This window comes from Alosa pseudoharengus, unplaced genomic scaffold (assembly GCF_046254945.1).
Source record: "Alosa pseudoharengus isolate Yale_2024_CS ecotype anadromous, Long Island Sound unplaced genomic scaffold, YU_APseudo_1.1 YU_APseudo_1.1_scf_5, whole genome shotgun sequence".
Lineage (NCBI taxonomy): Eukaryota > Metazoa > Chordata > Actinopteri > Clupeiformes > Clupeidae > Alosa > Alosa pseudoharengus.
Genome location: NW_027468837.1, coordinates 29,084,687 through 29,102,007, shown reverse-complemented (window position 1 = coordinate 29,102,007; position 17,321 = coordinate 29,084,687). Strand labels below are relative to the sequence as shown.

Genomic DNA, 17,321 nt, shown 5'->3' with positions numbered 1-17,321 from the left:
CCAGGGGGTCGGACTCGGTGCCACTGGGCGGGGTCTCCTTGTGTGGGCGCTCGTCCCCAGGTTGCCCGGGGCTGCCGGGGCCCATGGCAGGGGGCGGCAGGTGGAAGAGTTTGGCCTGGTCCTGCTGAGCTGACGGCCAGGGGAGTGTACCTCTCACCCACTCCACTGGGTCCTCCCACACCGCCTTCTGCCCATGCACCTGAAACACACACACACACACACACAGATGCACGTTCACACACACACACACACACACACACACAGATGCATGTTCAAACACACACACACACACACACACAGACGCACGCACACACAAACACACGCACACACACCCACACACACACAAAAGCACACACGCACACACACACACACACACACACACACACACACACACACACACACACACATAACACATTTAGTGAACTGTGCTAAACACAAATCCCTAAACAATGGTTATGTCAGACTTATAACAGCGTTACGGCCCATTATTAATGTCATGACAGCTAATATTTAGTAGCATCACAGGTAAATTCTAATGATCTAGGATATAGTCAGGTGAAACATAAATTACAGCAACTGCAAACCAGTAGTGAAAATATATCTAATCAGTCAAGAAAACTGTTGTTCCCTGCTCTTTTTTTATTACAGAGAATAGACTGCCCAGTAAGTGTTTTGGAGAGTTACCTTGATGCCATCTTTGGCTCCCTCCTGAAGGTAGGGGATGATGGAATGGTTCCAGAGGTCAATAAACCAGGAACGGAACTCCTCAACGGTGACGGGACAGGACAAGAAGAAGCAAGGGCCTGCACACACACACACACACACACACACACAGTATGAACACATATGATCAAATCACTGTAGACATGGGCAAAGGAACGCACAGGAGTTAACATGAGGGAAAATGGAAAACATGTCGGAAGTCTGTCGGAAGTGTGCGGGAAGTCTGTCGGAAGTGTGCGGGAAGTCACAGCAACACAAGCCCATCCGTGGAACATGACACTTGTATGATCACCAGCTCTCTCTGGAGGGTGTAGGAAGCCAAGAGGGTGGATCTTCACTCACACCAAAACTGAACCCTCATGGACTTATCACGTTTCTCTTTCTCTTGCTCTGTCTCTGTGTACATGGGCGTTATCTCCGTCCTTTAACCACTCATGGATATTTTAGGATCTTTTCTTAGTTTGAGTGAATCGAAATACACCCTCCTTGTACCCACCTCCATATTACATCATCGTTTTTTTTGCTATTTTTTGGTTAGCATTATGCATTTATTAGCGATAAGCCCGATTACAATTCCCAAATATATGCTAATAACCCTTTATCGTTACTATACCCACCGTTGGATAAACCATGTCACTGAACATTAAAATGAATCCAACACTACTTAACACTGAACACTAACAGAAAAGTTCCCAAACTGACACGGGTGGTGGCAGCGGCTTACCGATGAGGAAGTCGGAGGTGCTGTGCTTTTCCAGGAAGGCGTGGAGGTGGTACCAGAGCTTGGGCACCCACTCCAGCACCCGGAGGAGCTCCTCACTGGCCAGACTCCGCGGCTCCTCCGCCTCTACCAGCTTCCTGTGCAGGTAGCGCACCAGGAAGCCGTTGGCCGGCTCCACGTTGTTGGAGAAGGTCACCATCCTGGGGAAAACAGCCAAATGTCAGTCAACAAATGGTGGTGTGGGGGTGGGTGTACAGTCATTGCATTACACACCCATGCTAAAGTTGACTAAAAAGAGGAATAAAAAATCATCTTTTGGAAATTGATCTTAATGCCTTAATTAAAAAATTAGGAAAAACCTTTAAGGATACCAATTTTCTTATTGAATGAATAATATGAATGTGAATCACACACCCTTCACAATACCTAGAGCTATTTTAATTTCCAAAGGCCAAGGGAACTTCATCGGGATGCATAGTATCCTGGATCCATGAAATAACTGGTCTTTAAAAATAAAAATCTGGAAATTTAACATAGGGGTGTGTATACCCCTATATTTTAATGTAAATGTAAATCAGGTTTATAGGCCAAGCATATTTCCGTATACAAGGAATTTGGTCTCTGCATTTATCCCATCCGTGAATTAGTGAACACACAGAGCACACAGTGAGGTGAAGCACAAACTAACCCAGAGCAGTGAGCTGCCTTGCTGCAGCGGCGCTCGGGGAGCAGTGAGGGTTAGGTGCCTTGCACAAGGGCACTTCAGCCATGGATGTGGGCATGGGAGAGCAGTGCTCAACCACTTCTCCCACCCACATCTTTCCTACTGGTCGGGATGGAACCAGTAGTCCACGGCTTAAGGAAGAACATTTATTTATGAAACACATTCACAAAGAAAAAAGGCTGGATTTTTCCTCATTTAAGGCATTAAGATCAATTTCCAAAATATGAGTTTTTATTCTGTTTTTTAGTCAACTTTAGCATAGGTGTGTAAACTTTGTAAAGTGACTGTATGTGTGTGTGTGGAAATAGCAATGAAGAGAGACTAATGGCTTATCTGATATGAAGATGATCTAATGATCAGCTGGCCTACATTACATGAGTATTGAACGTTAGTCCTTCAGAGCCTAAGAGCTACACCGTGACAAGAATATTATGTCTGTGAGTGTGGGGCTCACACGAGATGAATATAGGGTAACGGTCATCGCCCTCCCCACCCCGCCTGCCATGTTGGAGGAAACCATAAAAAGGTCAGGGGAGTATGGGACTGACCAATCAATCTCAAATTACCAACTCCGCTCCAAAAGGATAGCCAATCAGGATGCAGGGAGTAGGCGAGACATTCACCGCCGCCACTGAGAGCAGGTCTATACCATCTCTGTGGAGCACACAGCAGCTCTGTGGCAGGAGAGATTCTCCGCAGATAGTGATGAGGAAACGATAGCCCCTCGCAGACACCAAAGAGCTGCTGTTAACTGACTGGCACGTTGGCTGCAGCGGCCATTACTTAAATATTGGATTATAGGATTAAGCTCCAAAATGCCAATCCTAAATTACTCAAACTTATGTGCCAGGTTTAGTTGGTGCACCTTCTGAAAAGTGAAGGAAGGAATTGTCAGGGTGGACTGGACTGTTAGTTTCCATACCTAAAGCTGAGATGAAGTCCGTGGTTCGGGGTCATCTTCACCGGCTGGTTGGTTGTTCCAATGATGTAGGGGCTGATAAAAAAAAGACATGGAAAAACCCACTGAGCAATCAATCTCTTACACTGACAGGGTCTTTATGTGTGGAGAAGAAAGAGTCCCTCTTGTAAAGTCATAGGTTATGAAGAGAAAGAAATGTCTGTGCACTCAGCTTAAGCTTTCATTAATTACTGTGAGGGAGTTTTAGTCTGTTATAGACCTCACAGCTTTGCACAACAATCATCCACAGGTCTTAAAACAGCTTTACAGACATTTTTTTCGTTTTTCTGTAATAAATCCTTTTTTTATGACCGGTGCTCAGGCAGGTTTGGGATTAGCACACAGGGCTATATTTGTCCAGCAGCTCCAGAGAGCACTGTGGAAACATCTGTGCCTATTTGTGGCCAGTACCGCTCACCATTTGTGATATTTGCACGTCAGAGCGCCGTTGACCAGCTCACTGATGGAGGCGGCGTCATGCACGTCATCTAGGATGACCACCAATGGGATCTCGGCTGTGCTGGTCTCCCGGTCAATCTGATTGGCCAGGTTGGACAGGTACAGCTGCAGATCCTGGAGGCGGAGCAAGAAAGGGAAGTGAGGTAATGTTAGGTTGATGCTGAACATGACCTAGTGACATTACACCGGAATTTTCCTGGCCCCACATTAACTTAGGAGTCCTTAGGACATATGTACAGTATTACTCCATTCCATTAATATTCCATTAATATTACAATATACAGTACTTTTACAGTACAGTAAAACACATGCATTTAATACTTCTGCAAGTATCCTGTAATAAAATAAGAACAATTAATGCTATGAACTAGGGTTGGTAATGAATAATCGATGATCGATTATTTGTTTGTAAGAATTTATTCGACTAAAATTCTAAGCCTAATAAATAATCGTTCTAGTCGCGCGCATTATGAGAACAGCTATAACTTCCGGTATCTTGTGCGAAACAGACGACGAGACGAGCAGAGTTGAAGCGGTCTAGAAGTGGAGTGGCTGCGGAGAAGTGCAGTGTGGGACCATTTCTCTAGAAAAGACGATAAAGTCCAATGTAATTATTTTGACGCCCTGTTTATCTACCATAGTGCAACGTTTCCACTAATATATCATCTGAAAAATGTAGGTTACATCCGAACGTTAATTCCGGCGAAGCCAGCTCACCAGCAGCCAACAATTCAGGCTACACTAGCCTCCGTCCCATCTGAACGATTTTCTTCAGCTGCCGGACTGACAGTAAATCGATTGCGCACACATCTTACCCCAGAACATGTGAATATGTTGATTTTTATGAACAAGAACACATAGGTGAGTCTGTGATAGGTAATGTATGCCCAGGCAGTCCATGCAGGCCAGTTTCTCACCTTACTGTAGCCTGTAAGGTAGCCTGCATCTCGCCAATACGTTGCCACGACAGTCAGTTTATAACAGTTCAATGATCTAATATGGCAATAAGCCAGGTTTTGATATCGTTATTGTGAATTTGTGTCCTGTTTGATGGCCATCAATTTCGTTCATAGTAACGTAATCTAAGTTAAAACTCAATTGTCAAATAGGCTGAAGTTGAGCTGAAGTTTAACAGAATACAGAATACAGAATACAGACATTAGACCGTGTTATTTCTTAATGTCATTATTTTCCAATGTTATTATTATTTTTATTTTTCAAAGGTCTAGTCTAGGCTGTAGCCTACTTTTTTTAAGTGATCAGGCAGTGATGCGTTTGCATAGCCTAGGCCTACATGTTAAAAATCCGTCGGATGCCATAATGCACTGTAATAAACAAAAGTTGACCTCTAAATGGCGTATTTCCTTAATAAATCTATTTTTGATAAATCAGTCCTGTCATGTGCGTGTTTTGACCTTAATTTGTGTGGGGGTGATGGTGAAGGCAAATTCAAACCATGTCGATGGCTCTGAGCGGAGACAAGTGACGTCATGCTTTAGTGAATAATCGATTAATTGTTTGATAACGTTATCAATATTCGAACATGAAAATTCCTGAAAAGTCCCAACCCTACTATGAACGACTCTTCAAGAGCTGCCTCATAAGTCTCTGACCTCTGTCACTGATTAGGGGTTAGCTGTGTTTGAATGGCCGAGTGTGTGTGTGTGTGTGATCTGGACAGGACAGTTGGGACAGATGCTTTGCAGGAACGTGACTGCATTAGAATGACGGTGTGTCCTGAGTGTATTGAGTGTTCCCAATGGGTCTGCAGTGAATGTGAGCGCACCCATCAAAGCTGTGATTGTATCTGAACACATAATGTGTGGGTGATTTGGATAGGAGTGTACCGGTACACTTATTTGAATTTGGCGATTTGGTTATTGTATTTTAATGGCAGTGTGAGCTAGGGGTGGTCCATGTGTCTACGGTGAGTGCTGGTCTACCTTGCAGGACTGTCGGTGCATATTGAAGGTGACAGAAATGCCGTCGGAGGGCTCGCGGCCGCTGCGTTCCACCAGGTACTCGGTGAGGCGAGAGGCCAGGTAGGACTTTCCGGTTCCGCTGGGGCCGGACAGTACGATGCGCCGGTGCTTGAGCAGCAGGCTGATGTAGTGCTGCATCATGGCCTTGGGGACCAGCGTCTCAAACACCACGCAGTCCACACACTTCTCACGCAGACCTGCAGGGCAACAGCGTGTGAGAAAATGGGGGAATAATACTTACAATACAATAATATATAATTTAAAAGTGCTTTACATTTTTTTTTTTGTTTAAACCATTCAAAAATGACCTAGAAATAGCTGCAGAATAAGAAACACCACTCTTGATCTAATGTCAACAACAACTTTTTGTCATCCAGATAACCATTGAAGTTAGCCTCTTTTAAACACAAAGTGCATTTCAGTCCTGATGTGCAGGGCACTCTGGGCTTATTATTGATATCACACAAAACAGAGAGTGACCAAAAGTAAAAATATTGACTGCAAAAATAAATATTTTATAAAAAGAGCTGTAACATTGATTTGCAATGCATGTCTACTGGGTTCCCTTGCGACTATTGTACACTATAATAACATAAAATTGGACAGTGATTTCTCACTGTGCTTCGGTGCATAATGGAAGTAACAGAAGCAGAGACTGCAACTAACAGTAGCCTTGAGGCAGAGTGAGATGAGAATAAAAACAAATAAAAAACAGGGTAGCCCATTAAAAGCTGAGTGAGGGCTACTTTGAGCACAGGGTTAGATCATGACAACCTGACTCACACATCCAGGCACATGCCCAGACATGAACCCCCTCCTCCACAGTCAGTCACTGTGACAGCGTGACTACAGTTAAAACAGCTGATTCTGCTCCTCATCTGAGCCAGCCCTGGGCCACCTGAGGGCCGGACTCTGTGCCCATGTGGGCCAGCACATTTCAGAGAGGTGTAAATATTCCATGATTGCTGGTTCCTGGCAGAGGCTTGTGTGGGTATCTGCTGTGGCCCTGCGTGTATCTTACCTGATCACATGTCCCCTCATAAACAACTCCGACTACAGACAGTCTGAGCTCAAAATAACACCCCCAGATTAAGCACAGAGGGGGTAGGGATATGGGGGGGTACTGGGATGGTTACAAGTCACCTCCCCTCTCCAAGGATGCCATATCATCCCTCCAGAGGGGTCTCGGGTGTTTGAGTATAAGTGTGTGTTCCACTCGTCTGAGAACTCTACCATCTGGGGCTTGTCGACACACCCACACACACACATGCGCGGGTGGAGGGATTGGATTTTCCGACTCTTCCCCTCTGTGCCGCTCCAGAGCCTTCCCGCCTGGTTAGTGGCATTCCCGGCCTGCCAGGTGGATCAGGCAGCGCTCCCAGGCCTCCCAAGCCTCCCAGGAGTGAGGCCCATCCATCAGGCTCACTCCGGGGCAGGCATCCCAGGCCTGCGCGCCACGGGAGGCGGAATGCGTCCCTAGAGATCCAGACGGAGGTACCCAGCCTGCCCGACTGTCCGTCCGACCGTCCCCAGCCACAAAGGGGAACGTGCGGCAGAGCTCCGCTGCCCGACGGCAAGAGTCTCGTGCTCCGGGGACGCGCAGGAATGCCTGGCCTCCGGAAACACGGACAGAATGGGACGGGGGAATGTGTCGGCGGCAGGCGCTGTGTTAGCGCTGCAGACACACCGGACTGTCCTCGGCACAAAAGAGCATGCCTTGGCTCAGTGACATGCTTCCACACACTCACACACACCCCGTGTCGAAAGGAGAGGGAATCCTAAACCTCTGGACCACGGGCAGGAAGGCGGAGGGGGGAGAGTGTGTAATCATGTGGCGAGGAGGAGTCTGCACTGTCCTGAGCACAATAGAGTGTGCCATTTCACAGTCAGCTGCCACCACATACTTTAGTGCAGAGGTCTCCAACAGGGAGCTCTCCAGCTACCAGTAGCTCCCCACCTGTTTCTGAGTAGCTCTCCAAAATGTTCAAGGAAGATGTTCATAAATCTGAGAACACAGTCACTTGGTGTGCACAACTGTTAAAATTCCTATCAAATCAAATTCACAGTCTACAGAGAAGTTAAGAGAGTTGAAAGGAGCCTTAAAAGCCATACAAAGCTCAGTCAGCTGAGAGCTCAGCTGTGAATACGTAATACTACTAATACAAAACATGAGTAGCTCTCGGCCATGTTCATTTTGTCGGAGTAAAAAAAGTTGTAGACCCTTGCTCTAGGGATTATCTAGTATTATTCCGTCCTATATCTACAAAACTGCAAACATAAAATCTAGACCTGCAGTCATGCAGTTGAATTTTTGTTACACAAAAACAAGTTAACGTTAATGTTTTTCATAATGTGAATAAATATGTGAGAAGTGGTACACCATATGTTCTATGTAATGTAAAACATTGTAATGACCATATCTTAACTCATCATATCTTATCTCATCATATCTTAACTCATCATATCTTATCTCATCATATCTTAACTCATCATATCTTATCTTCTCACCATATCTTAACTCATCATATCTTATCTCATCATATCTTAACTCATCATATCTTATCTTCTCACCATATCTTAACTAATCATATCTTATCTCATCATATCTTTACTCATCATATCTTATCTTCTCACCATCTCTTAACTCATATCTTTTCTCATCATATCTTAAAATCAGTTGAACAGATTTCTGTAGTTTTAAGCAAAGATTCTATCTTTGGTTTTAAGCTTCCAGACGGATTACATGCACTCCTGGAGGCTTTGGGACTTCAGCCAATCATATCAGAGCATGTGAACGTGTCAGTTTGAGAAAATCAAGATGAAGACATGGCCTCTGGACCCCTCCAGTCGCCCAGCGCAGGGAGAAAAGGACAGCCAAGGACACACGCACAAGCCAGACACAAAAGACAACAGAAGAGTGGGCTTGTGGTGGAGGCCTCAGTCCATTAAACTTCAGAGTTCATGTGTGTACGTGTTCGAGTATGTGTGTGTGTTTGTTCACACGTGTGTATGTGTCTGGTGTGTGAGACACTGTGTGTGTATGTGTGTGTGTGTGTGTGTGTGTGTGTGTGTGTGTGTGTGTGTGTGTGTGTGTGTGTGTCTGTGTATGTGTGTGTGTGTGTGTGTGGCGGGGGGGTGTCAGAGGGGTGTCAGAGAATCAAGACTGGCCACAGGCCCTTACAAATAGCAGCAGAGATTCTACAGAGTGAAACCTTGTGATTTTTTCTCTAGGGTCTTTTAAGGATTTCGCCCCATGTCACCGCCGAGGAGGTCTGGGACTGAGGCCTCATGAGAGACAGGAAGACGCCTCTCTATTGCCCCCCTCTCAGCACTCACAGGCATGATGGGCTTGATAAGGACGGAGGAATGAGCCAACAGGGCTTTCCTGTTCCCTCTCCTATCCGTCTAACCCATCTAACCCTGGCCCCTTCACCAGGGCTGAGCTGCACTACACGGAGGGAGCCTCTCTCCCAGGTCAGCGGTGTCCACACAGATTCCAACTTTAAAGAGAACTGGGCCTCATACGTCTGCTCCAGACCAGGGTCACATCTGGACCAAATCCATGACTGTCAAAAGATCATGGATGGCATGGTATCATGCACTTACACTATGATGAAATTGGTGGACATATAGACACCATTATATTGTAGACATCATTGCTTTTTTACAGTCATTGGACCCAATCAGGACCCAATCAGAACCAGACCATGACCGGAAGAGAACCAGGGTACTGTGCATTCTGCTGAAGCACGGATGAAAGTACACTGAAAGCATTATAGCTACCATAATATCAAACATATTAACCACGATTTACACATTCATTTAGCAAAATTTCTTCAGCTATGAGGCTAATAATCAGGGGCGGGCTATACATGAAAATGTATATCTTTTCTTCATTCTTGTTTCTGATTAAAGCACAATTTAATTCTGATGTATTATCTTAAATAAAAACGATGTTGTGTGGTTTACACACAGAGTGGCCAATACATGTAAAATGACTATATTATAACTATTGAACTACTTCTTGTTTGGACAAACTTGGCAGACCTGAGCGCTCAATTCTAAACCTAAAAAATTGTTTGGTCACACTCAGTGAATGTTCCACACAGCCCTCTAGTTGTCTGTTCTCTGTGGGCTCTCAAAACACGTCAGTGTTGGTCCACAGTCCTGCCTCTGTAAATGGTAAACAAACACGGCTTGGAACGAGCCAGGCACTATTTCAGGCAATCGAGCCACTACTGTGGGAGCACAGCTGTTGAGCTCAAATATCAACAAACTTTGCCAGACTCACAGACTGACCCTTTAACGCTTCCTCCTCTGTGCTGCATTAGAGACAGGATCATCTCAACATGACCATCTAAACTCCTGCATTGAGGACTTGGGCATGTAGACTTTAACATGCTCTACTCTATACTGGACGCTAACTGCCCCTTTCCCCTCCCTCCCTCCTCTCTCTCTCTCTCTCTCTCTCTCTCTCTCTCTGTGGCCTCACCTTTGAGGGTCATGCTGACGCAGGTGGAGCTCTTGGTGAGGCAGCGGGATGGGGAGGTCTCGGGGGGCACGGCCCCCATCACTCGTTTGCAGTGTCCTACGCTGTAGCTGAGGATGGAGTCCCCAGTCAGGCCCAGGCTGGAGCTGGGGTCCAACAGAGACAGGTACTCCTGCACAGGTCAGGGACAGAGATTAAAGTGGAAATGAAGCAGTGAGAACTGTGACCATTTGTTGGCTGATTTTTCATTTTTGAAGATACATGGATTTTCATTAAACCTGAAATTCAAGTAGTTTCACTCGAAAATGACATGTCAATAACGACTTTCGCCACTAGGGCGCGGCCATGTTTTAAAAATGCAGGCGCTACGTCATCAGAATGGTTAGCGTTTGTTCGTGGATGTTTTATCCATTAGCGGACGTTCACTTTATTTCAATATGCCGACGCAAATTATGTTGATGTTTGTTTTTGTGTTTGTACAAGAACAAGGGCCGCTGTAATGTAGCCTGTAGGCCTATCAGAGACAGTACTTAATTAGATTTAACTTCAGTCGCAATAATGTGTTTGGATGTTCTCGCACAACTTGTGGATTACCGCGACCTGAAAATGCAGTTGCATCGTTGATGAATTGGTGAATAAACTCGGGGCGTGAACTTCTCATGTGTGAGTAAAAGGTTTCTTTTTGTGATTGATTAGTATCAATGATTGCATTTGTTTCACTCAAGTAGTAGTGGAAACTATTTGCAGAGACTTTCTAACCTGGTGAGAACCTGTTGTGGGTAACGTTATGCTAGCCTACAGTACGTCTGACTTGTGTAGGCTACTCTGCAGTAGCCTAGTTCTGTGATTGTGACAGGCATGGTTTTGTGGGTAGACGTTGTTTATGGACTGTAAGGCATCTGAGTTTTATTTGTTTATGTAAGCTAACATAAAATAACATGCTGTTCACTTTAAGTAAATAAATGCACGGATGTGCCGCTTGTAGCAACCATAGATTTTAGGGTTCATGCTATGCTAGTTACAGTATGTGCTTGTTATGTTATGCTATGCTAGTAAACTGAGTATGGGTGTAAAAATTAGTGTAGTCTCAGGTGATCAGTGTAGTCCCCTAGCCTACCCCCTCTGCACAACCTATCAAGAGTGTGTTAGTTGGTTAACTGCTGTTTATTGGGCGTTCCAGTGTTTCAGCTCGGATGTCCTTCAGCGACCGCATTGCAACCTTCAACGTCTCGCTTTAATGACAGCATTTGGCACGCAGGATTGGACGTTATATATCTGTTATTTTGGATGAGATGTCCCAGGTTCATTTCCTGGCAGCAGACACTCTCCATGTGTGCAATGTCAGTGAACATAGGGACACAACCCCCACATAAGCACCACCGATTTTGTTCTGTGCCCTCAGATACACCTCTCTCTCTCGATCATCTATTTCTCCTCCATAGTCAGGCTCTGGGGGCACTAAAACTCCCACTGCTCTTACTGGCTCAAAAGCATAGGCAATTGGATGCCTGTCCTCATTGGTGGGTCTATCCCATTCGTCCATATCCATTTTGTTGAGGCATTAAGCTAACTGAGCCTATGACAGCCGCTATGTAAACAGCATAGAATGTTGTACCAACCATTCTTGTGATGTCATCATTTTCTGAAAACAAAGATGGCGGCGCACAGCTGAAATGAATGCAACTTGTTTGTGCTTTATTCTGAATAACGGGTCATATTTCTGACTTAATTTGTATTTAAGGTATATTTAAATATTTAACTAGTTCTATAGACATCTGTTTTATTTGACTGCTTCATTTCCACTTTAAAGATATTAGATATTAAATGGATCAATGCAATGACAGATGGTATGCATGCCTGATGACTGTTCGTTCTTTTTTATGCAATGACTGGGTGTGTATGACTGAGTGTGTCTATGTATGCTGCTAATGATGTTATATGTTTCAACTTATTTTTTAGGTAATACTAGCACTTAAATTATTTATTATTTTTTACATTTATTTTTATTTCTTTTTTATATAGACTCTATGAATGATGCACTGACTGGAGAGCACTTTAAATTGTGTTGTACCTGTGACAATGACAATAAAGATCTATTCTATTCTATTTTATTCTGAAACAGAGAGACACGGAGAGCACAACAGGTCAGACAGAAGACCCCTACACCATATAATGTCTCTATACGCTCACACGCTGAGAATGGCTGTCTTTTATTGGACCGAATCAGCTCAGTTCTGAATAATAATGTAAAAGGCATCATCCTCTTCTCTATGCGGTGTCCTATCTAAACGGCCATTCAACAGAAAGAACTGAGTTGAGTTAGAACTGAGTTGATTCAGTCCAAAAAACACATTCTATATTGAGAAAACAAATGGAAATCGTAATCAAAGTAAAAATATATTTTGCTTCTCATTAAGCTACAACATAATGAAGCAGGGTGAGCCTCAGATCAGTGAGGATTAGAGTGGGATACTGCTCACTAAGGTAAGCTCTGTCCTCAGATCAGTGAGAAATAGAGTGGGATACTATTCACTAAGGTAAGCTCTGTCCTCAGATCAGTGAGAAATAGAGTGGGATACTGCTCACTAAGGTAAGCTCTGTCCTCAGATAACATGGAACCCTGGCAAGCTGACCAGAATTGGCCAAAGGGGCTTTTCATTAATCACAGCTTTTATATTTTAATATCTAGCAACATGTGACATGGAGATGAAACCTTTAGATTGTTTGGTAGAGAACAAAAAAAGGTTGTAGGTGGCTGATGGGAACAGATATGAAGAGGGGAAAGGGAGGTCACAGACACAAAGAGAGAGAGAAAGGGGGAGAGAGAGAGAGAGGGGGGGGGAGAGATGGGGGGGAAAGGGAGAGAGAGAGGGGTAGAGAGGGAGAGAGAGGGGGGGGCGAGAGAGAGGGGGGGTAGAGAGGGAGAGGGAGAGAGCGGGGGGGAGAGAGAGAGGGGGGGTAGAGAGGGAGAGGGAGAGAGAGAGAGATAGGGGAGGCTGAGACACACCTTGAGGGCCTGGCCAACAGCCGTGTCCAGAGAGGTCCAGTCGGTATTTTGGGTGATCTGGACCGACCCAATGTAAAAGTTTTGCTGTTTCATCTCCTAAAGGCACACAGCAGAGACATGGCCCGGGTTAAGGCAACAGAATCAGAACCCAATGGGAGTGAAATAACAGAACCTTAAAACAACCCATCATCACAGTAGAACAAACAACAGAACCTTAAAACAACCAGGCAGACATGACAGACATGGTTTGCACTACTAGAACCTCTTGAGTCATACTACCTCCAAACAAAACAGGGTTAAGAAAATAGCTGAGTGATTACAAAGGTTAAAACTCCCTTTTTCAACTTTGTGTGTAAAATTTAAATGTAAATTAAGTAGGCTCCGACAAAGACCGAGCAGACTAGAATAGTTTGGTTTGTTTCAAGAATAGTTTGATTTGGTGAGTGTCTTTTGTTTGCTGTTTGAAGATTTGTAGAGTAACTGTTTTCTGTTTTCTGTTAACTGTTTTCTGTGCCACAAGTATGTAAAGACCAATCCTGGTTTGTCATAGTAGTCATGGTCATGGTAGATGAGGGCATTCCTTTAAGTGAGGAGAGGCCCGCTGGAGTTGCTGACCTCTTTGAAGACATGCTGGTCTGGGACACACACCACCAGCCGCACCTGACCCTCCTCCTTCTGAGTCAGGAGCCCCAACATGTTGGATGGCAGCACATCTGGGACAGAGAGAAGGAGGGAGAGAGAGACAGAGAGAGATAAAGCAAAGGATAGAGAAAGGGAGATATATAGAGAGGGAGAGAGAATGAAAGAGGGAGATAGAGGGGGAAGGACCAACACACATATTTACTGCCGTGATTCACAGGCTTGCATTTCTCCACTACATACATCGTGGCAGCAGTTTTGGCAGAGATGCATTGTGATTCTGGGCTCAACCGGTTTACAGGGAACATTAGGCTTCCCTCTCACATCAGTGCTGACGTGTGTGCAGCGTTATTGAGGAAGATCGGTCAGTAATGTTGACAAATGAGGAACACGATGTTTCATTTGTCTTCATATCCCGTCATCTTCAACCCAGCCTCCCACAATGCCCCCAGCGAAAAGAATCCCATTTAATGCTGCAGGAGTCATAAGGAGGAAGTGGAGAAGAATTGTTTTTGCTACTTTTTAATATCATGACATAAAATAAAATATTGTGGGCCTAGCCAGATGTACTAATGTTTTTGCGCCCACTTCAAGCTTAACTTCAAGCAACGTGCACGTAAAAACATGGCGAGGTATGTACAAACAGGCCGTACTGAGGAAAAAGCTTTAGTAAATTCCATGCAATATGGCAAATTACAGCGTTCGCTTTCTGCGCATAGAAAAACTCAATATTAGGGCTTTTTCTGTACATCTGGTCCTGGGTGTGTAAATCTGTGCATATTGTTGCCAAAGCAGGAAATATTCAAAAAACTTTTGTGTGGCTATATTATCATGGCTCCATGTAATCATGTACTAATGCATTCAGAGGGACCTAAAGAGAGATGAGGAAAGGTGGCATGATGGTGCTATTTGGGCAGGAAGGTGGCATGATGGTGCTATTTGGGCAGAAAGGTGGCATGGGGGTGAGTAAAGGAGCAAAAACTGACCTATGTAGTTAAAAGTGTCATAGCTTAGTCTAGGCTGCAGTTGTTTTGGTTTCAATGTTGTTTACATAATCATTAAAGATCATGTATGACCTCCCCCATGACATAAGACAATAGTTAACAATATTTTGTAGTAAGTAGTAGTTAAGCACTACCCTAGTTCAGGGCAATTCCACACAAAACGGTCACGCCCATATAAGTGTTAAAAAGAGCACTGCTCAAATGCTACAGGGCGGAGAGAGAAGGCAGTGCATAATTTCTCAGAAATAATGACCAATTCGTACATCTGCTTTTTATCAATCGGTACTTCATATTTCATAGTTGGCATTCTACAACTTTCACATACAGTAAATAATGACTCAAGAGAGGATTATTGTGCAAGGCAAATCAGTGTTTTCCCGGTAATTCTCTGTAATCAGGCTTCTTCACTTAACTGAGATCATTTCATCTCTGCACTCTCTTTTTCCGTCAGTTATTGAACCATTTAGCATACCATTGTCCAGTTTCTAACAAGTGATTATTTTGGATACTACTGTAGCATAGCATTACATTTTATGTCTTGGTATTGGGGAGTTGGGGAGAGGGACATTTTGAGTATTTTTTAATATTGTGTGTGGTGTGTGTGTGAAAGGGGGGGAGGGTGGTATATTATGATTAGAGCCTTGATGTGATTACTCATATTTCCAGCTGTATTTTTCAGACCCCTCAGTTGTGATACTTTTCATGAACTGGCCCCCATTACAAACTAATCGAATAGCCCTGTAGTGTGTGTTTGTCTTTGCATGTCTGTATGTGTGTGTATGTGTGTGTGTGTGTGTGTGTGTGTGTGTGTGTGTGTGTGTGGTCAGCATTACCTGGTCCTCCACTCTCTCCCATACTCATGCTGAGTGTCTTAGGCAATGATGCAGCGATTGATTGCCGTGGTGACGAGGTGCCCAATGACATGAGCCCTGACGACTGGGAGGTGGAGCTGGAGGGTCTGGAGGAGGTGCCAGTCTTAAGCTGGTCATTCTCTGCCTTCAGGTTCTCCACCGTTGCCTGGGAGACAGGGGAGCGTGTCAGATGGGACATGTGACATATATCATGCTTTCACACACACACACACACACACACACACACACACACACACACATACACATAAACACATGCACACACACCTGCATGTTGGTCATGGCCTCCCGCAGCTGCTCCAGCTGGTGGGCAGAGCTTAGCGCCTCCAGACGGATGTCTGTCAGCTTGCGCTCCTTTTCCCAGAGTTCAGAGCGCAGCTCCAACACCACTTTCTCCTCGCCATCATCACCCTCGCCAGCCTCCTCACCTTCACACACACTGCGGAGAGAGAGATAGAGACAGAGAGACATAGATACATAGATAGAGAGAGAGAGAGAGAGAGAGAGAGAGAGAGAGAGAGAGAGAGAGAGAGAGAGAGAGAGAGAGAGAGAGGAAGATGGCTAATTCAGTGACGTGTTTAGAGTCTTTTGCTGCACTGGGGTCTTTGACATACAGGTGTACAACAAAAACCAATTGCAGCTGAGCAACGACAAAGAGGCTTTGACCTTTGACCTCTATGTAAGCAAGCAGAGGAAGTACCTAAGCTATCTAAACTGATCTCTGAACCCTGTCTATGGCTGGGTTTGGTACAGGGGGCCTCTGCAGATGTGCGGTGCCGTGGCTGTCTGTGAGAAAATATCTGGCTCTCAGAGGAGCTGGGTTTGGAAAAAGGAAAGAGAGAATCGTGTAACACTGTTTTTTTTGTTCTTGTAACGCACCGATTATATATTATATCTTTAAATATCTGCACCTGCTAAATAACCTGTGAAGGTGTGTAGATCCTGCTATTGACCGAAAATTGTTGTTGTTATGTGTGTGCGTGTGTGTGTGTGTGTGTGTGTGTGTGTGTGTGTGTGTGTGTTCCTGTTTTTGAATTACAAATACAGTATTTCCTCTGGTACACAGAGACACGTCAGATCACAATACAACAAGCACAGAGAAATACACGATGCACACACTCCTAATTAGTAACACCATGTATACCTACTGCTGGTACAATAAAGGCTATCACTTAGTAGCATCCACCTACTACATTAGGTTCTCCCTTTAATGTGGCCGAACTGGCCTCACAATAAACTAGACCCCCGACACACACACAGTGCACACAAAGCAATAATAGGCTACAACAAGGGAGACTGAACAGTGGTGTACATGGTGCCTTCAATTAAAACAGATATGAAAGACATTACCGACGGGAAGACTTCCCCCCGCACATCTTGCAGCCTTCACCGAATACAAAGACTTACTGTAGCAAATTAATAATTTCAAATGGACTAGTTGCACGAGGATCTCGGTGAGCTTGTTTATTTCCTGTGGAGCCAGGTGTGTTTGAACCTGCCGCTATTCTGAATGTAATTAGTTAGGTGTTGCACCTAGTGAATCAGCACGTTATGATAAAGAAGGACTAATTACATTCAGAATAGCGGCAGTTTCAAACACACCTGGCTCCACAGGAAACAAACAAGCTCACTGAGAGCATTTCGTGCAACTAGTCCATTGCTGCAAGGCCCATGTCAACTCACCCTGCTCCCCATGTTAGGTCGCCCGCATCGCTCCCTGGTAAACACCACAGCTCTCTGCACAGG

General features: G+C 44.7%; 1 protein-coding gene across 4 annotated transcripts in view; it reads right to left on the bottom strand.

Annotated features, from left to right (window-relative positions):
* Positions 1-17,321, bottom strand: part of nav1b (neuron navigator 1b) — a 102,577-nt gene that overhangs the window by 4,416 nt on the left and 80,840 nt on the right. For 2 of the 4 annotated variants that reach the window (XM_076268763.1, XM_076268764.1), the window contains exons 17-28: positions 17,259-17,321; positions 15,843-16,014; positions 15,540-15,723; positions 13,679-13,776; positions 13,064-13,159; positions 10,060-10,228; positions 5,529-5,764; positions 3,545-3,699; positions 3,091-3,162; positions 1,448-1,644; positions 685-803; positions 2-199 (exon numbers count right to left, since the gene is read on the bottom strand). In XM_076268763.1, coding sequence (XP_076124878.1) covers positions 2-199; positions 685-803; positions 1,448-1,644; positions 3,091-3,162; positions 3,545-3,699; positions 5,529-5,764; positions 10,060-10,228; positions 13,064-13,159; positions 13,679-13,776; positions 15,540-15,723; positions 15,843-16,014; positions 17,259-17,321 — 1,759 coding nt within the window. The remainder of the gene's footprint in view (position 1; positions 200-684; positions 804-1,447; positions 1,645-3,090; positions 3,163-3,544; positions 3,700-5,528; positions 5,765-10,059; positions 10,229-13,063; positions 13,160-13,678; positions 13,777-15,539; positions 15,724-15,842; positions 16,015-17,258) is intronic. The other 2 variants (XM_076268765.1, XM_076268766.1) reach the window with 1 other exon arrangement.